Genomic DNA, 20,131 nt, shown 5'->3' on the forward strand with positions numbered 1-20,131 from the left:
CATTTAAAACGTGCCCCAGCACAACCAAGTGACCACAGCTTGTGTATAACACTGAGTAGACCTTTGCTTATAAAGTCACTCATTATAAGATATATATAGATAATACCAATGTAGTGCACTTATACTCAATCAAAAACAGAACAAAATAAAAACATAAAAAATAAACAAAAAGAAAGAAAAAAAATATATTTTTTGTGTGATCAGTCCATATGCAAATATGATAATACAAATGTAGATCCTCCAAGATAATGTTTCTCTTCCAGTAATTTTGAAGTGATTATCCTCTAAGCAGATCAGACTGCCCCCTGAAAGTGTAGACCACTTAACTTTCATCAAAATGAACAAGTCATGGATCTGTAATGACTAGGGTTGAGCGAAACGGATCGAACAAATTCAAAAATCGCCGACTTTTGGCAAAGTCGGGTTTCGTGAAACCCAACCCGATCCTAGTGTGGGATCGTCCATGAGGTTGGCAATCTTCGCGCCAAAGTCACGTTTCGTATGACGCTTTCAGCGCCATTTTTCAGCTAATGAAGGAGGACGCCGCAGAGCATGTCATGGATCTGTAATGGCTATTTGCACCCCAGTCGCAGATTGGGCAGACTAGGCGATGGTGTCTTTTTTAGTGTGCTGCATTCATCTTGCGTTATTGCAAGATAAATGCAGCACAATGTCTTGCTCGAAATTTTCCCCAATGAAGATCTAATCTCATCACTGCTGAACAGCCGCAACCCATGATGGAAGGCAGAAAAAGGTTTTCAATTTCTTTACAGCGCCGCTGCATTGGTCCTCCTGAATGAAAGACAATACAGATATTACTGTAGGCGAGGAGGAAACATCTACTAATACTGGCCTTATATCGTAGGTCATGTCCTACGTGGCAGAATCTGGCACAATTTTTTCGATGAGGTTCCCTTTCTTCAATGTAGACCACTGTTGGAGATGCAACGTCTAGGCTCCCATAGATGTAATGGTCAGACATCTCTAAAACTGGAAAATCTTTTCAATCTTAGGCCCAAATATTCTGTTCAGCTGATTACATTGGGAATTTATTAAAACCTTTAATATACTAAATCTAATGCATAAGACTCCAGCACAATAGATAGAAAGTTAATCCTGCTATTACTGCAAATAAATTCATCCGTGTCCCCAAACGTTAGTATGTGAACTTTACCCCATGGCACTGGTACAGCTGCAAAACAGATAAGATAATAAAAAAGCTGCAAATCATATTCCTTTATCCCACTGGACACATCACTTTATCATACATTTGGCCAACATTTATTTGGATGAAATGTATAATGTTATGTAAGTAAAGACAAGATTGTGCAACCTATGCCAAGATTGTCTGACGAAGGTAACTGGCAATGGACCAATCAGTTTATTATTGGTTATTTGTGCCCTAGTAAATATTAACACATGTAAGAAAAATAAGCCCAAGTGTATAAATATAAGGGCAGCAGCACACTCAGAACTGACTCTTACCAGTACTTCGCTATGGCTTTTATTGCCTACTTTTTGGCTAGAGCCGATGTGTTGGTATACTTTTCAATTTTCATTGCATTATTCATCTATTGGATAAATGGAACTAAGAAGAGCACAGCAAAGATGCCCCCTGGTCCTATGCCTCTGCCGGTCATTGGAAATCTCAACCTGCTGGACCTGGAAAAGCCCCACGAATCTCTGATGCAGGTAGGATACTGTACTTACTGTATAGTCAAGGAGGGTGCAACAGTATTCAGCTGGGGGCAAAGGAATTGGGGGTGGTTGCTGAATGAGACAGGTGTGAAAAGATTCATGGTGGGCAATAAAGGTCTGGAGGTCATATTCTTTACTGCATTACACACAAATCATTGATGTGAATGGTCACTGTGTCACTCTTCATTTCATCTATGGAGGTGAGGGAGAGAGATTGAATACTGTCAAATTTCCCTGGAATAACAGCTGATCCCTTCAACTGGGGCAGGTAGACACTTTATGGTGAAACTATTGTCAAGGGACCATCTAATATAGGGATTGTTCAAATCAAGTACCTCTTTAAGAGTCGTAGACTTGTCATGGTGCTGGAGATATATGCAACCATGTTCTGCTATCATGGATTTCACTGCGTTAATTTATATATAAAACAAGAGGGGATTATAGGGTGAGAAATGGGAAGCGCAGACTTCTGAGTGTAGCAGTTAGTTTCCGATGGTGCATACTCAGTGTGAATCCACTCACCTTTTTGGGTGCATGACATTACACCGGAGGAAGACTCCAAGAAGTCGAAACCGGTTGTATTTTAGTTTGAAATAAAAATCATCCTTGAATCAGAATATCACGTTCCATCATCATCCTTCAGGAGCACAGATTGCTGGGAAAAATATTTACACACTGTGTTAATTTACTAAGTTAGTGCCTCGTTCCTTTATTGAAACATTAGAAGAAGAAAAAATGGATTAATGAAAATACCACAGCATTTACTATATGGCCAATTGTAACTCCAATACCATTTACAAGGGCATTTATCATTTCATTTGTAAACTTGGGCCAATATTATATTATGGGATTTATTGTCTCTCCTGGTGCTATAACAGTTTCCAACATCCTGGGGAGTATTTTTTACCAAATATTTCAATGGATGTGGAGATTTTTGTCCATTGAAGCACATGAGCATTAGTAAAGTTGGGCATTGCTGTTGGACTTTCTGTGAGGTTAAGAGTTGATCACCATGGATCAGAAAAGCCAAATCTGCTCAGTTCAATTGTGGGGTGCGCTGTACTTGGAGAGGCGGTCTTTAAAGGTACATACCATCTTTTAATCCTATATAAAACTTTTGTGTGCGCAGTGAATGTATGCATTGGAGATGTGCTTTTTGCAAATTTCTTTAACTATATTGTCATCATACTTTGATCTTTATATTATATCATAGATACAATGTTTTGCACAATGCACTTTTTTTTAGCATATTTAGTAAATATTTTTGGTGTTCTTTGCACATACATATATTATATTAATACATATATTCTTGGATAGATTATTGTGCACAGCATAGCCCGTTTTCTTCTGATGGCTATAGAAACTTTGTTGTATGATTTTATACTCCAATTTTTATTCCTTTTTTTGTCCACCCTGCTGCTATATATATATATATATATATATATATATATATACATATATATATATATTTTTTTTTTTGTTTGTTTGTTTTTTTTTTCAGTTGTATGATAATACATATGTATTTTTAATCTATTGCTGTATTTGCTTTCCGAGTACAGGCACGTTATATCAGTGCTACTGTTTGCCAAATAACATATAATAAAGGCATTTTTTATTGTATCATCTTAGTATGTTTTGGTTTACTATATATTTATACCATTTTTAATTATATTTCCTTGATATCCAATATTTGGGTTTTTTTTTTTTTGTTCTTCTTAGTGTTCCGAATGGTTTGCCATTCAATTTCTTTAGCAGTCACATTTTCCTTTATCTGATCTTATTGACAACACATTTTCTTGGATTTTATATTCACTTTTATTATTGTCTGGCTGGGAAAAAGGACTGCTATATTTAATTTTTGTCAGTTTCTAGAAGCTGTGGCAAATATAATTTGTATAGATGGTGGAGGTCTTCATTGGTTGCAGGTCCCTGCCTTCTGCACAGGTGGCATGTCTTCTGCTAATGTCAAGGCATTAAAGTTCAGCTTTCTGAGCGGTTATATGTTATTAGAGGCTATGCAAGGTACATTTTAATGGTTAATATATGAGAAAGGGCAAAATATGTGGACATACGAAAATATTGAAGAAGAACTAAACTTTTATGCATTTTATATATTTTGCAGGCACTTTTCGTGCCTGGAGATTGGTGGGTGGTTACAGAAATGAAGCGCTCAAAAGTCACTGAAAAAGTGGCCAAGAAGTGTGCAGAGAGGGAAGCAGGAATGGAAAGCTCTCGTCTGAGTGAGCACACAGAACGGAGTACTGTGCCTCCCGCACTGCACACTTCTCTGCCGTATTTTGAACGATTGGCGGGGGTCTCGGGAGACAGGATCCGGACTCCCACCGTAAAGTGTCTACAAAATATAAAGAAATGCATAAAGATTTTGTAACTCTTTAAATAGTTAATTGTCAGGATTCCTGTTTATAGTTATGACCGCAACTGAGTTCCAAAGAAATTGTTCTAAGCTCAAAAATCAAGGAATGAGTTAATTAATTAATCATAAACTGCTAAACTGAGTTTCATCAGATACGCTTTTGAAATCTCCTCAATGAAGTGTGGTTTGGCCCTTATTAATGAATAAATATGTAAGTCGGCAAGCAGTTGTGGGCGTCTTTGTCCTTAAAGATTAAGGACATTGCAGGGTAAGTGCCAGTGTAGCACTTACAGTTCCTGAGAGCACGAGCTAAATTCATAACACAATACGGCTATTGAGAGTGCTTTGTTTGACCCATCCAGTCCTGTTCACTTGGCAGAATATTGGATATTCAAGCCACAAACCAAAGGTTATATTTTAATGGAAGTGGTGAATTCTTTTGACTAGTCAGACCTTGTAAAGTAATGGGAATACTGTATAAATTTTATTCAAGCATCTTCCTCTAGAGACACACACTGTCTGTTTGCTTAGTTCTCCTAATGCAGGTCACAATTTTTTCACCACTATACCAAGTCATAGACTCCCAGTTCAGGTGACAACTCACCTCCCGCCATATCTCCACAAACTGTCTTAGGTTACAGTACCATTTAGTGTTCAGGACAGGAATTGAGGCGCTAAGCTTGGTGGTTACACTTTGAAATTGAGGCAGAGAGCTTAGTGGTTGTAGAGTAACAGGAAAGTTCTTTTTCACTCTAACATCAGATCACTTACAATCACAGGCGGACTACTCAGGGGTTGCAGGCAACCATTACAGCATGCCTTGCACTATCTTACCTATGCAGGGTGCAAATGCTTCTAGAGACACACATTGTCTCTTTGGTCACAACTCACATCCAGCCACAGTTCCTCTCACTGTCTCTAACTATAGTACCACTTAGCATCCAGGCCAAGACTCCCCACTTGTCTCAGTAGCTGTGGCCATTTCAAGGCAGGCAGACTGATGCAGTCAATCTTCCAAGGTCACCACTGAGCTTCTAAGTCCAGGTTCCATCTTTAGTTCAGGTCATCACTCCAGTTGGCTTAGATCCTTCATACACTACCTGTTTCCAACTCTCTCCGGTCATGCTTCTTTTTTCAGCTGTTCCTATCAGGTCTTTAGGCCTTTTCTTCTCTGAGTTTAAGGCAACATAACTTGATCATGTCAAGATTTTTGCATATTTCCCCAGCTTCATGGTCTCAACAACAACTGTGTCTTGTTGGAAGTTAATCTTTATTTGCTCTGTTTGAGTGACATTGTGGTTTGAAAATACAATTTTTTGTCTTTAAAGTAGTACTATTCAAATTATTGTTTTATATGACAAAAAAATATGATATTTTACAGCTTTCTGAGAAGTATGGCGAAATATTTACTTTACATTTTGGACCCAAAAAAATGGTGATACTTGCTGGATATAAGATTGTGAAAGAAGCACTTGTTACACGAGCTGAGGATTTTGGAGAACGGGCAGTTTCTCCAATCTTCGAAGTTGCCTTCAAAGGACATGGTATTTATAGAACTATAATATTGTGCAGTCTACAAATCGTAAATTCCACAATGGTGACCTGTTAGGGGAGCAGAATATTTTAAAGTCCATTAACTATAGCTGATTCTGCTAATTGAAGATTCACTGCAAACCTCACTAAATGTCATTTATAAGAAAACATTTTTGAATTGAAGAACACTTTAAACACTTATGCCAATTCTTAGAGGTTGCATAATGAAAGGGAAAGTCATAATGGCTAATGTCTATAATTCTGCATTCTTCTTATTCCTACTTTACCGTCATCATCAACAACTTTTTACTTCCCTTTCGCCTATTCATTTATTTTTTAAACTTTTTCTGTGAATTTTATACAAAATACTATACATTAAAATGAAGCTGCTGATATTTATTGAACAAATCCAGGGGAACAAACAATTGAACGTTTATTACCAGTCAAGTGTGAACATGAGCAAGAAAGACACAAAAGAAAAAGGGAAGGCAGGAAAGCGCTCAGGTTATTCCTAGGAAGTAACCAGCAGTCCTGTTTTCAGCTTTTATCTACCTTTTCCTTCATCTCCTTCTACTTCTATACATTATTCTTTTTCCGTTTCCTTCTTCTCATTCATGTTCTTCATCATCATGTTCAGTCTTCTTCCTCTTCCATTTTGTTCTTTTCTTTGATTTCATCTTCCTTTTTTTTTTTTCTTTATTTAATTATTCATCTACTTCATCATTCTCTTCATTTTTTATCTTATGTTCACCTTATCTCCTTCCTGGCTTAATTTAATTTCCTTCATCATCATCATCATCATTATAATAATCATTATCTTAATTATTCTTCTTTTGCGGTTTTCTTCTCCATCCTTACTATTATCAGCTTCATTCCACTTTTCTTCTTTTTCTTCCTCGTCCGTTATCTTCTTCTTCAACTTTCTTTTTCAGCTTTATTATTATTTTCTTAATTCTATCTTTCTTACTTTCCTGTTTTTTTCCTTATTTTTCATTTTTTCTTTTTTGTCCTCACTTTTTCCATCTTTTCTCCAACCATCATCTTTTTCTTTTCTGTTTCTTCTCTTCTTCTTTTCTCTTACTTTTGCATCATTTTTTCTTTTTTTCTTTCTTGTTATTAGTAGAATTATTATTGTGTATAACATCCTCAGTTGTCAATTTACATGCATTTTCTTGTTTGTGGGTTTTATTCATAAATTCAATTTTTAAATCACAGAATTCAACTTCTTCAACTTTTTAAAGAAACTACTTGTTGGACAGTTTAGATGATAAGGCTGCTTTTTATTCAGTATGATTAATTAATACTTGCCAAAGTGTTTCATATTTAACTATCGTATTTTGCGGATTATAAGATACACCGGATTGTAAGAAGCACCCCAAATTTTGAGGAGAAAATATGAATTTTTTTTTTAATAAAAAGGTGGTGCTTCTTATAATCCATGCGTCTTATTGCTTACCGGGGGCGGTGGCAGCGGTGAAGTGGGGTCCCAGGGTCGCTGCTGGAGGAGGCAAGAGGGGGGCATTGTTGCAGGCCGCAGGCTGGGATGAGGGGTGTTCGGATGTGCGGTGCTGCATGCCACTGTGGGTGTTCAGTGCTGCGGGTGTTTGGCACTGCAGGTGTTCAGCACTGCGGGTGTGACATCTTGTGAAAGCCCAGAGCCCCGACAGTTTCATAGTTCCCTATGTGGTAGTCTCCGGGAAAATGTCTGCTGGCGGCGGCACTAAGATCTCATCTCCCGAGATTTTGGTGCAGAGATTTCCATCTGCGCATGCGTTGCCACTGGCAGCCATTTTCCCGCAGTCGACCACATAGGAAATCATGAAATTGCAGGGTCTCCGGGCTTTCACAAAATGTCGGCAGAGCTACCGCAGCTCCGAACACGGCCAGCGCCGAACACCCATGGCAACACTGCACATCTGAACACCCCCTCATCCCAGCTAGCAGCAACGCTCCACTCTTGCCTCCTCCAACCCTGGGACCCTGATCCCCCGCGGCTGGTAGGGTATATCCGCATTATAAGACGAACCCCCATTTTTCCCAAAAATTTGGTGGAAAAAATGCGTCTTATAATCTGAAAAATACGGTATATTTTAGGTCTAATATTTTCCAATGGAGAACAATGGAAATCCCTGAGGAGGTTCACGCTATCAACACTTCGAGACTTTGGAATGGGGAAGAAAAGCGTGGAAGCCAGAATTCAAGATGAATTAATGCCCCTTATAGAAAGTTTTAAATCTCACAATGGTAAGATACATCATTCACATTTATGGCATAGCTTTTATATACTCTAACCTCTTTTCTATCGCTTTCTCCAACCCAGTCTACAGAATGTATTTATTTTATTTATTTTACTCATTTGTGTAGCGCCGTTAATTCCATAGCGCTTTACAAACATTATTGGCACTGTCTCCATTGAGGCTCACAATCTAGAATCCCTATCAGTATGTCTTTGGAATGTGAGAAGAAACCGGAGAACCTGGAGGAAACCCACGCAAACACGGAGAGAACATATAAACTCCTTGCAGATGTTGTCCTTGGTGGGATTTGAACCCAGGACCTCAGCGCTGCAAGTGCTAACCACTGAGCCATTGTCAATTCGCAACACAGTTAAACCACAGTGTTATTCAGACTCAAATTCACATACAGTGGGGCAAAAAAGTATTTAGTCAGTCAGCAATAGTGCAAGTTCCACCACTTAAAAAGATGAGAGGCGTCTGTAATTTACATCATAGGTAGACCTCAACTATGGGAGACAAACTGAGGAAAAAAAAATCCAGAAAATCACATTGTCTGTTTTTTTAACATTGTATTTGCATATTATGGTGGAAAATAAGTATTTGGTCAGAAACAAAATTTCATCTCAATACTTTGTAATATATCCTTTGTTGGCAATGACAGAGGTCAAACGTTTTCTGTAAGTCTTCACAAGGTTGCCACACACTGTTGTTGGTATGTTGGCCCATTCCTCCATGCAGATCTCCTCTAGAGCAGTGATGTTTTTGGCTTTTCGCTTGGCAACACGGACTTTCAACTCCCTCCAAAGGTTTTCTATAGGGTTGAGATCTGGAGACTGGCTAGGCCACTCCAGGACCTTGAAATGCTTCTTACGAAGCCACTCCTTCGTTGCCCTGGCGGTGTGCTTTGGATCATTGTCATGTTGAAAGACCCAGCCACGTTTCATCTTCAATGCCCTTGCTGATGGAAGGAGGTTTGCACTCAAAATCTCACGATACACGGCCCCATTCATTCTTTCATGTACCCTGATCAGTCGTCCTGGCCCCTTTGCAGAGAAACAGCCCCAAAGCATGATGTTTCCACCACCATGCTTTACAGTAGGTATGGTGTTTGATGGATGCAACTCAGTATTCTTTTTCCTCCAAACACAACAAGTTGTGTTTCTACCAAACAGTTCCAGTTTGGTTTCATCAGACCATAGGACATTCTCCCAAAACTCCTCTGGATCATCCAAATGCTCTCTAGCAAGCTTCAGACGGGCCCGGACATGTACTGGCTTAAGCAGTGGGACACGTCTGGCACTGCAGGATCTGAGTCCATGGTGGCGTAGTGTGTTACTTATGGTAGGCCTTGTTACATTGGTCCCAGCTCTCTGCAGTTCATTCACTAGGTCCCCCCTCGTGGTTCTGGGATTTTTGCTCACCGTTCTTGTGATCATTCTGATCCCACGGGGTGGGATTTTACGTGGAGCCCCAGATCGAGGGAGATTATCAGTGGTCTTGTATGTCTTCCATTTTCTAATTATTGCTCCCACTGTTGATTTCTTCACTCCAAGCTGGTTGGCTATTGCAGATTCAGTCTTCCCAGCCTGGTGCAGGGCTACAATTTTGTTTCTGGTGTCCTTTGACAGCTCTTTGGTCTTCACCATAGTGGAGTTTGGAGTCAGACTGTTTGAGGGTGTGCACAGGTGTCTTTTTATACTGATAACAAGTTTAAACAGGTGCCATTACTACAGGTAATGAGTGGAGGAAAGAGTAGACTCTTAAAGAAGAAGTTACAGGTCTGTGAGAGCCAGAAATCTTGATTGTTTGTTTCTGACCAAATACTTTTTTTCCACCATAATATGCAAAAAAAATGATAAAAAAAAACAGACAATGTGATTTTCTGGATTTTTTTTTCTCAGTTTGTCTCCCATAGTTGAGGTCTACCTATGATGTAAATTACAGACGCCTCTCATCTTTTTAAGTGGTGGAACTTGCACTATTGCTGACTGACTAAATACTTTTTTGCCCCACTGTATAGTAGAGGGTAGGTCACAAAGAGTGAAGTTTTTGCTCTATATTTGCATCACTTTTTCTGCACGTGGGTAACATCTGCAGCATCTAAACATATCATTAGGATTTCAATTGTTATTCAGGTTGTGGGTTTGCTTCAAATATCACTTGGTATTTTCAGTGATACTGAAGGTAGTTTTACCTTGGGGTTACAAATGCCCTTTTAGATTGAGTAATTTTTTATGTTCTTTAGTTTTTTTATTGATCATTTATTTTATTGTTTTGATTTTTTTATTCCTCTAGGCAAACCATTCAATAATCACTTGTTGATAAACAGTGCAGTTTCCAACGTAATCTGCTCTATTATCTATGGGAAAAGGTTTGAGTATGATGACCCAACGTTTGAAAAACTAATCAAAATGTTAGATGACAATGCCAAACTGACCGGTACACCCAAAGCGCTGGTAAGAAAACCTTCAGATCCTATGTCTAACCTTTTTAGTGAATTCCCAGAAGAATAGTTTCATGTTAACCTTTAGAACTAATTGTAGCGCAATCAAGAGCTCGTTGGGTGAGAACTCATCACTTGATTCTCACCCAATACCCTCCTGTTGCTTAATTAATAAAATAAAAGTGTCCTGTATAATAGATGATGATGTACAATCTTTGTTCGCTAAATGAGTCCTTACAATTCATGTACGATATCCGATTAGTATTCTGCTTCTCCTCTCTCTAATTCAATAGTTTACTGTACTGGAGCAGAACAGTCCTTCTCAGACGCTACCCAAATATGGTGGGTATAGGATGAACATAATAGAGAATTTAGGGGAACCGACTGCTCTGCCCTATGGGGTCCAGAGAATACTGATTGCGATCTTCTATAGATTTATTACGATCCACCTCTGACTAACAATCGGAGACCTATATGGTTGTCACTCCAGATTGCTATAACATAGTAACATAGTAACATAATTAGTAAGGCCAAAAAAAGACATTTGTCCATCCAGTTCAGCCTATATTTATATGTTTTGGTCTCCCCAAGGCCAATCACCTGTGCCTTTATAGCCTTTTTACTAGGCACTGCTCCTAATAGCCAGATTCCTACTCCACACTGATGAGGGGCAAAAACCCCGAAACAGCTGTCTGTGGATGGATACCATGCTGTTATGATCAGGTGATTCAGAACCACAATGGACCTAGTGGTTAAGAGCACACAAAGTGACCTGATAGTTACTAACATAGGACGAGCTCTGAGACGTGGGAACTCTGCTGACCACAATCCTTAATCCTATCATACCACACTAGAGGTAGCCGTGGATTGCGCCTAACGCTCCCTATGCAACTCGGCACAGCCTGAGAAACTAGCTAGCCCTGAAGATAGAAAAATAAGCCTACCTTGCCTCAGAGAAATTCCCCAAAGGAAAAGGCAGCCCCCCACATATAATGACTGTGAGTTAAGATGAAAATACAAACACAGAGATGAAATAGATTTTAGCAAAGTGAGGCCCGACTTACTGAATAGACCGAGGATATGAAAGATAGCTTTGCGGTCGGCACAAAAACCTACAAACAACCACGCAGAGGGGCAAAAAGACCCTCCGCACCGACTAACGGTACGGAGGTGCTCCCTCTGCGTCTCAGAGCTTCCAGCAAGCAAGAAAAACCAATATAGCAAGCTGGACAGAAAATATAGCAAACAAAAGTAACACAAGCAAAACTTAGCTTATGCAGGGCAGACAGGCCACAAGAATGATCCAGGAGAAAGCAAGACCAATACTGGAACATTGACTGGAGGCCAGGAACAAAGAACTAGGTGGAGTTAAATAGAGCAGCACCTAACGACTTAACCTCGTCACCTGAGGAAGGAAACTCAGAAGCCGCAGCCCCACTCACATCCACCAGAGGAAGCTCATAGACAGAACCAGCCGAAGTACCACTCATGACCACAGGAGGGAGCTTGACCACAGAATTCACAACACCATGCTTGGCATAGGTGGTTTTCCTTCATAGGATGCTGCCCTTCCCGTGGTTGTTCCTTCCCGGGGAAAGGCCTGGCTCTTCACTGCTTGCGTCGAGAAACACGTGATGGTGTCTCCGCAGCTTCTTTACATGCATCTGCATATTTCCCATAAGGGATGGGGGCAGTGTTCTGGAATCACTGCGTTGAGAAACACGTGATGGTGTCTCCGCGGTGTTGGATGTTTTGGTCTCCCCGAGGCCAATTATCTGTGCCTTTACAGCCTATATTTCATCATAATAAATCCCCAGATCTACGTCCTTGTACAGAACCTAATAATTGTATGATACAATATTGTTCTGCTCCAGAAAGACATCCAGGCCTCTCTTGAACCCCTCGACTGAGTTCGCCATCACCACCGCCCGGTAGTTGGCTCTCATAGCAAGTGAGGTATTCTGCTACATACCGGTGATCTGAACATCGCCTGCATGTAGCAGGACCGATTGGGTTATGGCAGCTTCTAGTCTCCTATGGAGACTATTGAAGAATACCAAAAGTGAAAAAAAGATGTTTTTAAAATTATAAAAAAATAAAAGTTCAAATCACCCCGCTTTCGCCCTATTCAAAGCAATAAAAAAAAATCAAACATACACATATTTAGAATGACCGCATTCAGAATAGCCCTATGCTATGGGTATACGAAAATGGCACATTTTATTTTAACAAAGTTTGACATTTTTTCTCACCACTTAGATAAAACTCTAGATATATATCAGAACCTAGACATGTTTGGTGTCTATGTACTTATAATGACCTGGAGAATAATAATAGCAAGTCAGTTTTAGCATTTAGTGAACCTAATAAAAAAACAAAACGAAAAACTAGTGTGGGATTGTACTTTTCGGCAAATTCGCCGCACTTGGAACACAACATGGTAAAACTAATGGTGTTGTTCAAATGTACAACTCGTTGCACAAAATGCAAGTCCTCACATGGCTATTTTAACCAAAAAATAAAAAACTTATGGCTCTGGGAAGAAGGGGAGAAAAAAAATGAAAATGCAATCCCCAAAATACCTCTGGTTCGTTAAGGGGTAAAGGTGGTTTCCCATGAACAAAGTACTTCTTAATCAATAGATCTTGGAATAATAATAATTTTCACAATTGGATGTTTAAAAAAAAATGTTCCTGTGCTGAGATAATCTTACAAATGTGCCCCTGCTGTGTACTGTGTAATGGCTGTGTCTGACCGTACAGGAACAAGGTCTAATCATACCACAGCTACTGAGCAGGGGAAGGAGCAAAAGAGAGGATACAGTCACTGTAGTGTGAACTTTTTACAGTTTTCATATATTTCACCTGAAAGCCAAATATTCCTAACTTTCTGTGAGTTGTGTATACTCTTCTTTATATAATGAATATGAGGTATCGTCTCATAGCTGTTCTTCATATTTCATGTCACTGGATAAAGATCTTTGTATTACTTTTAGTGATATATGCTACAGAGCACCTTATATTACACAGATATGTTACTAGGTAGGAATGTAGAGCTTTTAATCAGTTAGTCTATGTCTCCACTTTCAGGATTCCCTGCTCTTTGGACGCAGCAGACACCCCGCTCCGCCCAAAGCGCCGCCCCCTGTTGTACGCGTGGTGATTCCGCATGTGTTCATTGAAATATGGATGACACACATGAATGGTAGTAATAATAATAATAATCTTTATTTATATAGCGCCAACATATTCCACAGTGCTTTACAGTTTAACAGTTTCAAACACAACAGTCATAAGTAATAACATTAACAATACAATAATTAAAGCAAAATAGTATGACCCTGCTCGTGAGAGCTTACAATCTACAATGGTAAAAAAAAAAATTCACACGGACCAAAAATGGATACAAATTGGAACCACTATACTGATAAAAGTTATGTAGAAAAAAAAACTGAAGGGGCCAAACTCAGAGGTTACACTTGGCCAGATTCTAACCTAGCCTCCTAGTGATGTAGGGTGGAGCGCCACTGACTGGCCGAGCTGCTACCAATATACACCGTTATTGATCTGGTCTGTACTTTTTGCTGCAAGAAAATCTAAAGAGGAATTGTTGATTTCCACAGCTGTATAATTTTTATCCCTTCCTCGGATCACTCCTTGGCCTACATAAGAAAGTAAAGCAGAACAATGAAGATCTGAGGAGTTTTATTTCCCAATGTTCGACGAATCGACGATTGGATTTAGATGCAAATGACGTCACAGGATACATCGATGCATATCTTCTGAAGCAGGAACAGGTGCGTTAATGGTGCATATGTTACCTTAATTTTCACTTATGAGATCAAAAGGATGTGATATCAATTATTCTGAGAACATCTGAGGGTTTTACTATCTACTTCGTCACGGTTGGTTTTAGGCGACGTGTGACCAAGTGGCCAAAAGTAAAAGTGAGATGGTAAATGCTGAACTATTTATACCAACAACACAATCATATTCAGTCAGTACAGAAGGTCTTGTGCTGAGATTAGAAGCACCGATCTCTGGGGCACTGGTAGGGTTGTTCAGGAGGAAGAACACAATACTAAACTACAGCTTTTTTGGACTTTAAGATGTACCAAAGGTTTAGGCAACATAAGTTCTACCAATCAAAACTGTCTTGGAAGTATTAAAAAGTGTGTGTGAGGTCAATGTCCCAATTCATAATGCGCTACAGGGTAGAATAGGGAGGCAATAGATCTATTGCAGAGAGTGAAGGACCTTCGATGATGTCGCGGTCAGGTGAGCGGTCAGGTGAGCGGTCAGGTGAGCGGTGACCGCGACGTCATCGAAGGTCCTTCACTCACTGCATTCTTAGGGACGGAGACAGACGCTCGCAGCGGTGGCATCCAGGGTCCTTCGGAGGGGTGAGTATATCCATATTGTTTATTTTTATTCTTTATTTTTTACATGAATATGGATCCCAGGGCCTGAAGGAGAGTTTCCTCTCCTTCAGACCCTGGGAACCATCCAGGATACCTTCCGATATTTGTGTCCCATTGACTTGCATTGGTATCGGGTATCGGTGTCGGCAAGATCCGATACTTTTTGGATATCGGCCGATACCATCTGATACCGATACCTTTGAATATCGGAAGGTATCGCTCAACACTACTAATGAGTCATCGCTTCTTTAAAAACCCAGGTAAAATTACCTGATCTTTGCCCTTCCCTTTTGGGTTGACCTCATGGATTCTTCCTCTGCAGGGTAATAGAACTGACTGACTTTTCTACAGTTTATGCTATGTCACCTTTTTCCTCTGTTTCAAATGAGGCTGCAATCTTGGTAGCTACATACAGTATTGAGGCACAGAGCTTGTTGGTTACATATCCTCTGACCAATGCTTATGCAGGAGCATGCTGATGTATCTTCCATACTGATGCACTTAGTTGTTAAACATTGCATGATTGAATGTCATCACAAGTTTCCTGTGACGCTGAGTCACTTCTCTCTTCCAAGCCATGATACAGGGTAATCAAGGAATCCAAGGTCAAAACCCAGAAAGGTACATCATAAACAGAAGTAAAAGACAGAACAAGGTCCGAGGTCAGGCAACGAAAGATCTACAAGCAGAACTCAAGTCACAGAGAGACAAATCACACTGAGCTGAATGTACGTCTGGCAGCGGTCTAGGAGTAACAGCCCAGTTAGATAGACTGGCCATCCCCTTTTGATAATGAACACCTGGAGACAGCCAACACCTCCCAGTCTCAGACTGGACAGTCAAGCTGTCAAACAGCACACAAACAGCTCAGCACGCCCCTGTACCAGACTGGATGATTGAGTTGTAAATCAAAGTACTGACAGGTGATAACAAGGGGAATATTCGTGTTATGTCATTTTAGGAAACAACGAAAGCTCACACATATTTTAATGAAGTTAATCTACTTGGTTCCGTCCTGGATCTCTTCGGTGCTGGAACTGAAACTACATCTACAACAATCCGCTGGGGAATTTTATTGATGATGAAGTATCCGGAAATTCAAAGTAATTCTTGATATATTTTTAAAAGTTATATAAGACTGTAGGTGAACAACTACACTCTCCAAAGACCACCAAATCACCTTTTTCTGAAGGCTACCACTTTACCCAGATTTTCTGTTATCTATTCACTTTTGTATCATATTCCATATACCTGTACAATGAACATCTTTTTGATGACCTCCCCTATAGAAGTCAAATTGTAAATGCAATTTTGCTATAATTGTATATGCAAATTAACAATTAAGTTGAGGTAATTCTAGTATATATTTTTTGCATTTATTGCATGTTTTATATTTTCTAATGCTTTAGAATAATGCTGCCACCCACCCTAGACAGAGGGGACATGCGATTTTTGGTGGAGTGTGACATTTAGATTTCTCCTAAAATACCTTTTTTCATAGCCAATAAAAATCCACATTTTTGTTTCTTCAAGCTTTAGAACTTTGCTACGTGAACTAGTATACCGTGAATTCTTGATGTAATCTCTAGCAGTCCAATAGAGAATGATTGGAGGGACAGTGCCCATGCTTGATTTCCACTCCATTTAAAGATAACCTCTCATGTTCCCAATCCCTATTAACCAGCAGATATAGGATTAATCTTCAGGTTAATACCATTCCAAAGCTGCCCGGCCGCTGCACTGAAAGCTCGGCTACTGAGAGGAAATTAACATTACTCCTCTCAGCATCCTCTGGCTTTCAGTCATAGTGGTGCAGCTGGCGCGGCTTCAGTCACCGGTCAGTACATAGTGAGTGTCACACCCTGGCACTGACTTACTGTTCATACAAATCATCACAAAAATCTATAATATATTAAATGCATTGGTATTGTTGTGCAAGTACAAAATGTAATAAAATATGTTTTCTTTTGCTTTATAGGAAAGGTACAGGAGGAAATTAAAACACATATTAAACCTGGACAGCTGCCGACAGTTGAAGATCGGAAGAAAATGCCTTATACTGATGCAGTAATACATGAAACACAAAGGATTGGCAATATTCTTCCATTGAACGTGTCACACTCAACTCCAACTGATGTGTATTTGCGAGGTTACCTGATCCCAAAAGTGAGTTTTGTAAAAAAAAATGTTGTTATGCTCAAATACTGTATGCACTTACCTATTTGTAAAAGGGACTGCTATGGGGTCCACAGCCATCCAAATAATCTTATATTTTTAAATGTATATAATAAAAATATATATTTTGTGATTTATTGCTCACAGGGTACAGAGGTTATTCCATTCCTGACATCAGTTCTCTATGACAAAACTCAATGGAAAACTCCCTATGATTTCAATCCTAATCACTTCTTGGATGAAAATGGGAAATTTGTCCGACATGATGCATTTATGCCATTCTCAGCAGGTAAGTAATGAGGAGCATTAAGATGAAAAATCAAATCATTTTACATGTCACTGAACTGACAAAACACTACCTAACAAAATGACAATTTTTTAACAAGAAATAATTTATATGTTTTCTAAATCTCATATTGTTTCCTCCAAAAAGTAAAAAATGTACTATGGTCTTATTAAGACGCTCAGAATATGCATGAGCACTTTATAATTTTTTTGCATTATAGGCTAGAGCAATAATAATACTATTGATTTCATTTCTGTTCCAGAGACTAGCGTCTCCGCAAGAGAAAGTGACCTGCTGGGTTTTGAAAGACGGGTCACATGTCAGTGTTCACGGGTGATCCGCAGGTGCACAAACATGCATATTGAACATGGGATTTCTAGAAATCCCATCCACTATGCTTTAACATCTGGTCACTGAGGGTTTGATGCTCCATAAATGTGGAGAGGCAAACTGCTCCCAAGCTTACAATCTATAAAGAAATGGGGGGACACAATAGGTAGAATGTGCTTGTTATGTACAACCCAGCCATCATTATAATAAATAAGGGTTTTTATATAAAGCTGCATTATCCAGTGGTCAGGGTGGATCTGTCTATGTGAAGCTGCTGTTTGCTCTTCAGTGCACAGAGGATGTGGAGACAGATGAATAGGAAGGAGAAGATTATGATTAACATTTAGAAGGAGGGAACAGGGGAGAGTTAGATTAGTGAGTTGAGGTGATAGGCCTGTCTAAAGAGATGTGTTTTTAAAGCACGCTTAAAAACATGAGGGTTAGGTATTAGCCGGATCATCTGGCGGTAGTGCATTCCAGAAAACTGGCACAGCACGAGAGAAGTTTTGAAGACTGAGGTCGAAGGTTCGGATTATAGAGGATACTAGTTTTAGATCAGGTGCAGAATGGAGAGCACTGGTAGGGTGATAGAAATGAGATATAGGGTGGTGCAAAACTGTGGCGAGCTTTGTGGGTGAGAGAGATAAGTTTATATTGTATTTTGTAGTGAATGGGCAACCAGTGCAATGGCTGGCACATCGGTGAAGCGGCTGGATAGAAATATAACCCTGGCTGCCGCATTTAGATGGATTGAAGAGTAGAAAGTTTGGTAAGAGGGAGATCAGTAAAGAGTTGCTGTAGTCCAGACGAGAATAAATAAGAGCGACAGTAAGTGTTTTTGCAGTTTCAAAAGTGAGAAAAGGTTAGATTTTGGAAATGCTTTTAAGATGAAGGTAACATGAGCGAGTGATTGGATACAGGGAATAAAGGAAAGTTCTGTGTCAAATATAACCTCAACACAGTGAGTACATGTCCCAAAGTCTTCACTGTGTTTTCCTTCACCTGGGGCAAGAATTCAGTTTGCTTCTCTGGTCTTTTGACAAAATACACTGACCAAGACAGAGTTGTTTCAATGAGATCCCCCAACTATGTGTGCATTGAAGAGTTGGAACCTTTAGTTAAAATATAATTATATGCCAGGTACTTAGACTTATGAAGATCAGCATTCATTTCTTAATAGCATAGACATATCTGGAGCAATGCAAGGGAGCAAAGTTGAACTTCTCATCTCTTTCCTACAGTAGAACTGCCCCCTCAATTGGCATCCTTGTGGAGGATGGAGTAATATTGTACTTTTCTATGTAAGCTGGGGCTTGGACTGGATACAAAACATACTGGAGCAACGAACAAAAACCATTCAGTCAACGATGCATTCCAGGGGGTTCTAGGAAACTTTTGTAACTTTCTGTAGGTCTCCTTTTTTTCCATGAGACTCATAGTCATTTAGAGACAGTTGGAAAGTATGCATTATATCCAATTTATTTAATTACTACACGTGTTAGAGTCAAAATCTACTTTCAATATGACATTGGTAACTCACTTATCCAATTTCTACAGGAAAAAGAGCTTGTGCTGGGGAGGCCTTGGCCAAGATGGAACTTTTCCTATTTTTCACTGGACTTCTTCAAGCATTTACTTTCTATCCGCCTCCAGGAGTTTCCAGAGAAGACCTCAGTCTCAAGCCTGGCATTGGATTCACATTAGCGCCCACACTATACATGACCTGTGCAAAGCCAAACTATTAGTTTGGGGTGAAAAACAGAGAAAACACAGAGACTGATGTTTATTGTTTGATTATATTTTAATATATTTAATTTTCTATTTTTTTTTATATAATTTTCAAATCTTTTCATTTGAAAGCTGTGGAGTAAATGAAGCAGTAATCTCCAATTATTTTAATCGACTTTTAAACTAAAGAAATCTTTTTCAGTTTTAGTAAGCGCTGCTAGGCTATGTGCACACGTTGAGTTAAATTTCTGCACCATGTCTGCATCTCTTGGCAGAAAAAAATGCAGGTGCAAAAACGCACGTATTTGCTGCTTTTTGGGTACCTTTTTGACCTGCGTTTTTAGTGAAGTCAATGGTGAAAAACTCACATAGAATTGACATGCTACAGATTATTTTCTGCACCAAATCTGCAAGTCAAAAATACTCGTGTGCATGACACTTCAAGTTTTTCATTCACTTTGCTGGCATCAGGTTTTGCCAGAAATTTACACAGAAAAAAATGAGGAAAAACTCACCAAATCTGCGACGTATGCACACAGCCAGACTCCTTTGATTAGGGGTATTTTCTGGCACAAATAAAAATTTTAATGTGCTGTAACTGTGCAAATTTTTTATTTTGCAATATATTTTTTGTTTTCTCCTGACTTCTTGTGCCTTTTATGTCTGAAACAGAAAATAGAACGGACAAACATTGGACAAGTCCGGACAAACATCTAATCTGTCTATAGGCCTCCTGACTAGACATGAGCGAATTTGTTGGAAAAAGATCACCAAATATAAAATAGACAAGAATATGGCACATTCGGATTCTTGATCGTAAACACAAGAAACATTTTAAAAATTGGTAACATTCGGTAAAAAGTGCGGGAAAAAAATTTGAGTTGCCACTAAAGTATTTTGCGCACTT

General features: G+C 39.3%; 1 protein-coding gene across 1 annotated transcript; it reads left to right on the plus strand.

Annotated features, from left to right (window-relative positions):
* Positions 1-1,444: 1,444 nt before the first annotated feature.
* Positions 1,445-19,868, plus strand: LOC138645182 (cytochrome P450 2K1-like). Its single transcript, XM_069734282.1, has 9 exons — positions 1,445-1,692; positions 5,454-5,616; positions 7,700-7,849; positions 10,138-10,298; positions 13,908-14,081; positions 15,667-15,808; positions 16,684-16,871; positions 17,028-17,169; positions 19,054-19,868. Exons 1-9 carry the CDS (start codon positions 1,498-1,500, stop codon positions 19,239-19,241), a joined length of 1,503 nt encoding a protein of 500 aa, XP_069590383.1. The 5' UTR covers positions 1,445-1,497; the 3' UTR covers positions 19,242-19,868.
* Positions 19,869-20,131: the final 263 nt, after the last annotated feature.

Source organism: Ranitomeya imitator, chromosome 7 (assembly GCF_032444005.1).
Source record: "Ranitomeya imitator isolate aRanImi1 chromosome 7, aRanImi1.pri, whole genome shotgun sequence".
NCBI lineage: Eukaryota > Metazoa > Chordata > Amphibia > Anura > Dendrobatidae > Ranitomeya > Ranitomeya imitator.

Coding starts and splice junctions, on each gene's coding strand:
- LOC138645182 (XM_069734282.1), top strand. CDS start 1,498: ATGGCTTTTATTGCCTACTTTTTGGCTAGAGCCGATGTGTTGGTATAC. Junction 1,693..5,453: donor CCCACGAATCTCTGATGCAG/GTAGGATACTGT, acceptor GATATTTTACAG/CTTTCTGAGAAGTATGGCGA. Junction 14,082..15,666: donor ATCTTCTGAAGCAGGAACAG/GTGCGTTAATGG, acceptor ATGTCATTTTAG/GAAACAACGAAAGCTCACAC.